General features: G+C 54.2%; 1 protein-coding gene across 1 annotated transcript; it reads right to left on the reverse strand.

The window, feature by feature from the left end:
- Positions 1 to 5,675: 5,675 nt before the first annotated feature.
- Positions 5,676 to 7,533, reverse strand: SP5 (Sp5 transcription factor). Its single transcript, XM_075029308.1, has 2 exons — positions 7,311 to 7,533; positions 5,676 to 6,728 (listed from the first exon to the last, which is right to left on the reverse strand). The coding sequence occupies exons 1-2, from the start codon at positions 7,359 to 7,361 to the stop codon at positions 5,676 to 5,678; spliced, it is 1,104 nt and encodes a 367-aa protein (XP_074885409.1). The 5' UTR covers positions 7,362 to 7,533.
- Between the last annotated feature and the right edge of the window lie 2,310 nt (positions 7,534 to 9,843).

The raw sequence follows: 9,843 nt of genomic DNA on the forward strand, positions 1-9,843 counted from the left end.
CAGCGAATAGCGACCCAGTTCACACCTCAGTGCAAACTCGCCACTTCTTCAAGAGTTCCTGGCCACTAACTTCAGTACACCACAGCATGGGATTCACCGCACAGCCACCTGCAGAGGAGATGGACCCCTACTATGTACCTACACGCCCTTGAGTGGATATCTGTAACCTTTCTCAGTGAGCACACGGGATTTGTACACGGGCTCGGGTTGGGGTCCGGTTAACATGGCTAAGCAGTGATGTAATCACCAGACCTGGGTCAGGGACATGCTGGTATTTTGTGTGTACTTAAGTAAATGTGTACCACAAAGAAATTAGGAGATGATGAGAAGGAAAAAAGGATCGATGGCCTCCAGGTTAAAGGCCAAATCTCACCATCCATAATCTCCCACTGACTTGTCACAGTCACAAGGTCAAAATACATGTTTTCTTTGCTTTTCGTTATCCATAATGAAACACCTATATGACTTCAAATCAGTTGGGAGTAAATATTAACAGGGAATAAAATGGATAAACGTATTTAGAAGAACCTTTGAATTACACACAGTTCTGCTGATTTTCTCTAATCAAGACTATTCATTCAATCAGCCCAGGGCCTTGGATCCTTCTTCTCTGTGCTGCACATTAACACTTACCTGACAATTGGGAGCCTTGCTGGTTGGTGAACACTTCCAGGTGCTTGGTGGCTTGGATGCTGTTTAAATGCAAAGTTATTGAAGACACCTGCTAGGCAATCCGTTTGGAGGAAAGCTTTGCTTTTGAGTTCAGTAGTCTCGAAGACTTAGGCAGCCTGTTTGGTAAGTATTTTTAAAAAGTTTGGCAGGAAAATCTAAGAGGTCTTTGAGTTGACTCCATCACATACCAGAGCGGCAGACCCCCCATCTTTACCAGAGGATTCACAAGAATCTCATAAAAAGTGTAAAATAATTGGAGAAACTAAAAAAGAGAAAAAAAGATTCTATAGCAAACCATAAGATCTGACAGTAAGCTAAGCATTATACTTTTGTTTCTCACCACTCAGTACAGGGGTAAGCTGCCAAGATCTATTAAATGTTACCAGGCTCATTTAAAAGTGTCTCGATAATTGTGCAAGTACTTGCACAGAGATATAAATTTACCCTATTTATGAACTATTGAGTGGTCTGCTAAAATCCTTGAATATCACTGAACAGTAAAATGTATCTTTTGTCTAAGATTTTCGAGACATCAGCATTTTATATTCCCTATTTCTTCAGTATTCAAGACTAGTATTACATATAGCTGAGAATTTATAAACTGAAACAGTTAAGTTGTGGTTACTTTAAAATTTAATGCAATATCTCAAAATCTGCAAATAATTTAAGATTAAATATTTCTTTCAAAAATTACATCTATAATTTAGTATGGAAGGAAGAATTACACTGTGATGTCTTTAGGACGGATGTCTCCCAATATAGTTTAAAAAAACTTCATCCTACTTTTTTCTATAATAGTAGAGGAGGTATGAAACATAACTTTATAAATTTGTTGGATTATTGCAGTGAGAATCTGGTCAGTCAGGACCACAAGGTGAATTCTGCAACCTTCTCCTGGGTGAAAGTCTTATTCTATTTGGCCCTTAACTAAAAATAATTTGAATAACAACATGTTAAAAAAAACTACCTGAAGAACAATGTTGGGGTTTTTGTGTTTGTTTTTGTTTGTTTGTTTGTTTAATTTTCTCTGCTTAAAAGTTTGTTCAAGTAAAAAAGTCATTTTTCAAAACAGAAAACATGCCAAATTTCAAGTTTTTAAACCACATCCCTATGTTTTGGTAGAGATTAATTTGAATTAACTACAAGATGAATTAGTTTATATGATGTGTCTATTATACCAATGACATTTAAGATTTTAAATTCAGAAATGAATTGACCTTGAGCAGCATATGTACTCAAAATGTATAATTAAAAATAATATTAATCATTTAATTTTATAAAATGAACAGCTGTTCTAGTTGATTGGAAACAGCTAAAAGTGTAAAATGTATTTTGTGAATGCAAAATTAAGTTAATTTTATTATAGAGTGCAATTTGCCAACTAGAAATAAATTCTTGAGATGTAAGCAATATATTTTTGTAACGCTCTACCCATACATCAGAAAGGTCACATGTATATTTAAATGCCATATTACTATAAAAGTTTAACGATTTCAATTGAAAAGCTATCATATGATTTAGCTATTTAGAGATGAATATGAAATAGCTATGATGGATATGCCCTCCTTTTTCCAGTGAACTATTTAAAAGCTTTAGAGAGAAATAATATTTCATTAAATATTTTTTATATTCTAAACTGTTACTTTTACTTACCTTGTGTCATAAATCCCTAATTTTCGCCCCCCTCCCCTTTTTTTACTATTCTCACAGATTAAGATTTTCATTAGCATTTGATATCGTGGGTTTTTACTTAAATGCATCTCTCTCTCTCTCATGACAGGTATTTAACTAATTTTGACTGTACATTTTTAACCTGTGCACTTTCATGCTTTAAATGCAGTCATTATACAGATAGTATGCAAGGTGCATAGGCTACAGCATGCCGCTTTTTTTTTTTTTTAAATCAGTTACCACCACCCCCTTGACATGGTGCTGACACTGCCTGGGCTATGGTCTTTTGCTCAAAACCTAAATTACTTGCAGGCTCACGCTTAAGTGAGTGGTAGAACTTTCAGTATTTCAGTAGAAGGTCTGTCTTGAGGAATGAGTAAGAACCCAAAATAGCCTGGCTAGACCAGACAACACAGATGCTGGGTAAATTCAGTTTGTCATCCAACTGGAGAAAAATCTTTCCATAATGGTCCAGCTTAGAAATCATTACACCTATGATTATTGCACTATTTTCTGCTAGTTACAGCTGTTCTAATAGGAACAGTTCTCTATTCTTAGTCAGGCTATACCTGTGCCAGAAACCATCTAATACATTGCTTCAGCTCACGTTAATGCTTCATCTTGATCTTGGCACTTACATAGCAGTGAAAGGCCATTACGGTGTGGCAACATTCAAGTCCGTGATTGTATCCTCTAAGTGGACCTTTTGTACTCCGGGATACCGTCGTTTCCCCTCTACTGCTACCAACCAAAGCACTTGCCATTACTGTCCACTTTAACTAGGTCTGATGTGAACACAGAATTGAAAGACTATGCAGTGAAACAAACGCTCTTTTAAACTAGTCCTGAATTCTGTAACACTACATTCTTAATGTAACTTAGTATCAAAGAAAGCAAGCAGGTTCCCACTGTATGCCATAAAACATTTTACAAAGCAGAAACATTATGTTATTCCTGATGACATTTAAATCCTATATCAGTAGTAAATGGGATGTGCTTTTGCCTCAAAGACTTTTTTGACTAGGGGCTTCCGGAACAGGTCCACCAGTTATTTCCTGCATTGCTGTCGCATTCCTGCATTCTGGAACACGAAAGGCTTCTTCTACTTAATATCCTTCAGCAACATACTTCTAGAGCCTAAATCTTTGGCAAAAGGACACTAACTAATGAAGCTAAACGTATTTCTCACAAGGCTTTCTGTAATAGGACAGGTTATAGAAGACTCTTCAGTAGTAAAGAATATAACTGCCTGGTTATTAATTTAATAAGTTGACCCTAAGAATATGGTGTGGGAAATTAATTCAGAATCATAAGCATTAAAATATTGTTGAGGAGCTGTACCATGGTAACTATCCATTAACTTCTCATTATTTCAGATGTGAGGGTTCTGGTGGTATTGTCTCATCTCATTTCCTGAGAGAATAGATTCTTTGCAGTATTTGACACACATACAAACACATCAGTTTTACATGTTCTGTCATTACAAACATTTACCGAGCTGCTGCTTTTCTTGATTTAGAAGTCCATGGCAAAGCGTATCTATTATTATGGTTGTGCCGAAGCTTGTTTGACAACTGCCACCAGAGGAACCTGTCTGAGGCTGAATGTTTCCAGATTAGTCCCAGTGAAGTTTCGATGGGACTTTTTATTTGGCCGTCTCATTAGGTAACCAGAAAATAAAGCTGACTTGGTAAAAATATAAGGAGCAAATAACATATTCTCTATGTTAAAATGCAAAATTTAGCAGATTACTAATCAGGTTCCTAATTTGCTTGTTCTCCACAAATTTCAGTTAAAAAAAGAAATAGGGAACTCGCTACAATAAAACCAGGCATTATTTTAAAAGAAATTTGCCAAAATGAATGTATGCCTAAGCTTATACTTACGCGATGCCCAATGAGACATAATGAACCCTAAAAGCTGTCGCTGTCTACCAAGTACTTTTAGACACAGTTTTGTGCCAAGTATCTTCCCCTGTGTGGGAGAGTGACTGCCATTTTGTCACACTGGGAGGATAACAAGCGTCTCACCCTTAAATTCTGCAATTTTACAGGAAGTTAACATATGGAAAGCACGTTTTGGCTGTGCTGTGCCACAGACAGCTTCAGGCTGGGAATGGCTTGTTGTCGCAGGCCCCGTGACCTGGATCTCTCTGAGAATGGGCATTACTAGCCTTGACCACTGCCCACCTCTGCTCGAATGTATATCCCAGTCTGTAGTACTTCACCTGTACGTTCACTCCCAGTATTGGCACCATGGGTTTCTCCTTTCTCTCACGGCTTCATGAGCGGGAAACAAAATAACGGCAACAATTTAAAAAAAAAAAACCACCCAAAGCCGAACCAACGGGCCAACATCAGTCCGAAGAAGGCGGGGATTTTAAAGGTGTTTACCATGAGCAGCTCCCGGGTCACCGTGCGCTGAGCTCCCCTTGGCCGCGGCGATGGAGCCGGGCCCGGCCCGCCGCCGCCACCTCAGCGGGAAATGGCGGGAAGGCGGCGGCCGCGCGCGGAGGGGCCCGGCGCTCTGCGGGAGGGGGCGGGGGTTGGGGAGACAGAGCCCGGGGGACGATCAAATGAAACCGACGCGGCGGGACCTTCCCTGCGTGACCCCAGTGTTAACGTGTTTATTTCACGCTGCAGCCGCGGGTTGCTTTACAGAAACATCTCATGCTGAAGCCCCGCACGGGGCCGAGGACGAGGAGGGAGACACTTGTATTCAAACAGAACTATTAAATAACCTGTACACAAAACTTCAGTCTTTTCCCCTGAAAGCACCAGGGGCCGGGCCCCGGCACGGCCAGGCCCCGGCCCCGGCACGGCCAGGCCCCGGCACGGCCGGACCGACGCTGCCGCCCCACCCGCGGGCGCCCGCAAGCCCCGACCCCCGGGGCGGCCCCGACCCCCGGGGCGGCCCCGACCCCCGGGGCGGCCCCGACCCCCGGGGCGGCCCCGACCCCCGGGGCGGCCCCGACCCCCGGGGCGGCCCCGCTCCGGCCCCGACGGCCGCGGCCTACCCCCCTCGGCCGCGCCGCGGGGCGGCAGCGGCGGGGAGGACGCCTGTCCCGGGCCGAGGGCTGCGCGGCAGCGCCGGAGCCCTACGAGCGTCCAGTCCCGGGCCCGAGGGTCCGCGGGGGCCGTGGCTCCTCCCGGCGCCGCCCCCAGCCGAGCTCCCCGCTCGCCGGGCCCGACGCGAGTCCGAGAGCCGGCCGCGCTCTCCCCGGCCGCGGAGCGCCCTCAGCCCGGGTCCCCGCCGCAGGCGCGGCTCGGCTCGGCCCGCAGGTGCGGCGGCCGCCGGCGGTCCCGGGCCGGTCCCGCCCCGCCGGCCGGCGGTCACAGGTCGCGGCCGTCCTCCCGCTTGACGCCGTCCGCCGCCGCCTTCAGCTTCTTGTTCTGGTGGGTCTTGACGTGCTTGGCCAGGTGGTCGCTGCGCATGAAGCGCTTTCCGCACTCGGGGCAGACGAAGCGCTTCTCGCCCGTGTGAGTCCGCAGGTGCCGCTGCAGCTCGTCGGAGCGGGTGAAGCTCTTCCCGCAGAAGAGCCAGTTGCAGACGAAGGGCCGCTCGCCCGTGTGCCAGCGCAGGTGCGCCTTCAGGTGCGAGGTCTTGCCGTACACCTTGCCGCAGCCGGGGATGTGGCAGATGTGCTGCTTCTTCTTGCCCGGCTCCGCCTCGGGGGCGCTGCCCGCGGCCGACTGGCAGTTGGGGCAGCGGCAGCGGCGGCACCTCCTGGCCGTGGCCGCCAGGGGAGACTTGGTCTGCAGCAGGGCGGCGATCTGCGTCTGGTACTGGGCGAAGTCCGAGTGGCCCAGCACCAGGCTCCGCGGCAGCGCCGCGGCCGCGGGGAAGCGGTGGCCGCAGCCGCCCGGGGCGCCGGCCTGCTGGATGCTCCACCAGGGGATGTCCTCGGGCGGCGGGTTGGGCGAGAGCTGCCGGCAGGGCTGCGCGGGCGGCAGCAGGTTGGAGTAGCCGGGTGGCAGGGCGGCCTGGGCGGCGTAGGGGACGTAGGCGGGGGGGCAGCTGGACGGCAGGGCGGCCATGGAGGAGGGCAGCATCTTGACGGGGGAAAACTCGTAGGGGTAGGAGGGGTCCGCCGGGGGGGTGAGGGGCAGTTCGTGCGACCCGCCGAAGGAGGGCTGCAGGTGGTTCTTCTGCGGGGTCAGCCCCAGGCTGGGGTGCGGCGGCGGCAGCCCGCCCGGGGAGTGCGCCGGCATCTCGCCGCTCCACGGGTGGAAGATCCTGGAGGGGGATCCCAGCGTCGGGTCGTAGGAGACCTGCAGGAAATCCGAGGGCGCTGCGCCCGGCTGCCCGATGCGGCTACAGGTGGCGGCCAGAAGAGCCAGGGGCGAGTGCTTGGCCAAGTCTGGGGAGGCGCTGGGGGTGCGGTCCTGCGCGGGAGCGGGAGGGAGGGAGGGAGGGAAGGAGGGAGGAGAGCGCGTTACTCGCCGCCCGCCGCCGCCGACCCGCGGGAGCGGCCGAGCCGCCCGCGGGGAAACTTTCCGCGCCTCTGCCCCCGCCGCCTGCCCGGAGGCGCCCCGCCGCTCCCCGCACGGCCGGCAAACTTTCCGAAAACAGCGCGCGCCCAGCGGGCAAGACGGGCCCGGCGTGTCGTGTCCCCCCCCCGCCCCGCGACCGGCCCCACCGCCTCTCCTGGGCCGGGGGCGCCGGGGAAGCGGCCGCTGCGGGCAGGCGGCAGCCCCCGCCCCGCGCCTCAACACCCCCCCCGCCCCGGGACGCTGCCTGGAGTTACGGCCGGGCTCCTGGCGGGAGGGGGAAGTTGCCGGCCCGAGGAGCCCGACCCCGGCCTCCTCACCCCCGCGGGAGCCCCTGCCTACCCCTCCCGGGCCGCCCGCGGGGTGAAGCCCCGGGAGGGAGGCGACGGGCGCCGGCTGCCCCCGGCGCAACGCGGGTCGCGACGGTGGGATGCGGCGCCGCGCGAGCCGCCGCGGCCCCCGGGCGCGGGTACTGACCTGGAGGAAAGCCTGGAGGGAGTCGTTCCGGAGGACGGCCACCGCGGCCATGGCTACTGTGCCCGGGGCGAGGGGAAGGCGCCGGGGTACGGCCGAGGCATGGGGACGCCGAGGGGAGGACGAGGAGCTGCCCAGTTTCCGTCGCTCTCTCTCTCCCCCTCTCCCTCTCCCCCTCTCTCCTTCCCTCTGATCTCTTCGCCTCTGTGCCTGTCCCACCCCCCCGCGCTGCGCGATCTCCGCGGACTGTCTGACTGCACCAGGATCACCTCCAAGAATTTGATAAGGACTTTGCTGGGCCGCCAGCCAGTCAGAGGGAAGATTTATGGCTTTGAAGTTTGCCGCTACCCAATCATCAAAGAATAGCGGCTCTTTCAGAAGCGAAAGCAAATCCTTTGAATCCACAAAGCTCCTATGGTGTGTTTGTTGGTCTGGATAAAAGAACTGATTATTAGGGGGGATGGGAAGGGAGGAGATAAAGGCGGGACAATTAATGAAGTAATCACTATGTGGGAAATGTATATACACAAATAATTGGATTTTCTTGATCAAAGGACCCCTTACCGCCTGGAGACCCTCGCATTGGATGTGCAAGACACTGGATCCCCCCCTCCTTTTTTTTTTTTTTTTGCAATTAAGGATTTGTGGCAGAGCCCTAAAGTGACAATGTGTCTTTGTTATCGCCCGAGAAATCTGCCGCCGGATTCCGCTGATAGTAGTGTTCAATGGCTCAAAGTAACAGGAGCACAGAGAGTTCACCTGATCGGGGCTGGTCGATCCCAGTCGTAAAACTTCCCCGGAGTAATTGTCGGTGGTTCCTCCCCGCTCCCTCCCTCCGCCCGCCCTTCCCCCGAGGCTGAGGGATATGCCCTCGATATGACTCCGCAAACAACCGCACATATTCCCCCCTGGTAGCTGGGTTTGGTTTCGCTTCGCTCAGCCGGCGCTAACCCTCGGTTATCTGCAGCCCCCGCCGGGCGCGGGGCCAGGCGAGCGCGCCCAGCCGGGCTCGGAGGGGGGGCGGCGGGGGGGCCGCCGGCAGCAAGCACTGCCGCGGGCAGGCACAGCGACAAAGCGGCCAGCCGAGAAACCGAACGGAAAAGTTTCCTCTTGCCTAGCGGGAGCTGGGTGTAAAAGACGTAATTTCCTTAAGTGAAGACAGGAGTCTCTCCTGAGAGCGTTTCTGGAGGCGGGACGTGTGCCCGCGGCAGGCGGACTGCGCCCGGCGGCCCTGCTGAGCCCGCCTGGCCTGGGCCGGGGGCGAGAGCGGATCGGGGAGACCCCTCGGGAGCACGGACGCTATCACCGGGTCTCCGCCTCCCCCCTCTCGCCCACCTCCTGCCACAACGCCAAACTCGGCCCCGCGGGCTCCACTCCCTCACCTTTCCGCCTGTGTACATATATATATATATACGTGTGCGCGTCTGCATGAAGAATCTAACCTGCTTTTCTCTCGAGCGTGTGCGAGGCTATTTCCCCGGTAACCACCACCAGGCACATCTGGGTCACAGCTTAACGCCACCGCCTGCTGCTCCGCTCAGCGATCCGCAGAGCTGGCGGGACCCCTCGCACTGCACCGCTCAGCAAGGGGCAGGCGGGGCCCCGCGCCCCTCCGCGCCCCTCCGCGCCCCGCCGCGCCCCGCCGCGGGCCCGCTCAGCGCCGCGCTCCGCCGGGGGCCCTGGGAGCGCGCTCTTCTCCTCGCCGCTTCCCCATCTGCTCCGAGGCCATGGCAAACGTGTAAGCCGGCCGATTTGGCCAGGTACCAACCGAAGACGTTCAGCTCTGGCGTGGGGGGGGGGGGGGGGGGGGGAGGCGAGGGTGTGTCTGTGCCCTTTCGGGCAGAGGCCGGCTGGCTCTGGTCCTCCGGAGCTGTTTGCCCAGGTAACTCGATCCTCCCCGCAGTCGCTGGGTTCAATTGTATTCACACGGCCACTGAAGTCTCTTTAAACGCCAGCAAACAGAGATCTTTATCTGGCTTTCCTGTGGAAACAATCACTGTCCGCTCAAAGACTTTCAAGAGTTGTAGGGCTTGAATGAGATCGGTTTCTTTGAAGGGATTAAAGTGCCAAGTCCTCTCCCACGGCTCCATATTGAGTCCTGGGGAGAAGTAAAAGCTCGACCCCGTGTAACGCTGATCCCCTCCGCAGCAGCCACTTCAAGCTCTTCCCCCGTGCCAGGTAACCGCTTCACCAGGTCGGTAACAGGCAGCTAAGCGCCCGGCACCCAGCCCTTCGACCACGCACTGAGGCGCCGGGGCAGGGCTCGCCGCTGCCGCGGGAGCCCGCGGCCCGGTGGCAGCCCCCGGCGGGGCGTGAGGCTGCGGGCGGCGGGGCTCCCCCTCCGCCTTGCGAGGGTGCCGGGCTCGCGGGGTCCAGCACCTCCACCCGCCGCACACAAACACCCTCCCAGCACGGCCGCCGCGCGGTCCGGCGGGGGCTGCGCCGCGTCCGCACGGGACACGGCGGGAGACGGGGAACGGCAGCGAGCCCCGGCCGGCAGCGCAGCCGGGAGGGCGCCCCGGGCTCCCTGGCCAAG

Source organism: Buteo buteo, chromosome 5 (assembly GCF_964188355.1).
Source record: "Buteo buteo chromosome 5, bButBut1.hap1.1, whole genome shotgun sequence".
NCBI lineage: Eukaryota > Metazoa > Chordata > Aves > Accipitriformes > Accipitridae > Buteo > Buteo buteo.

Excerpts from the sequence above, each read along its gene's own strand:
- SP5 (XM_075029308.1), bottom strand. The coding sequence starts at position 7,361 with ATGGCCGCGGTGGCCGTCCTCCGGAACGACTCCCTCCAGGCTTTCCTC. Across the intron at positions 6,729-7,310 it reads CCCTCCAGGCTTTCCTCCAG|GACCGCACCCCCAGCGCCTC; the intron begins GTCAGTACCCGC and ends GCTCCCGCGCAG.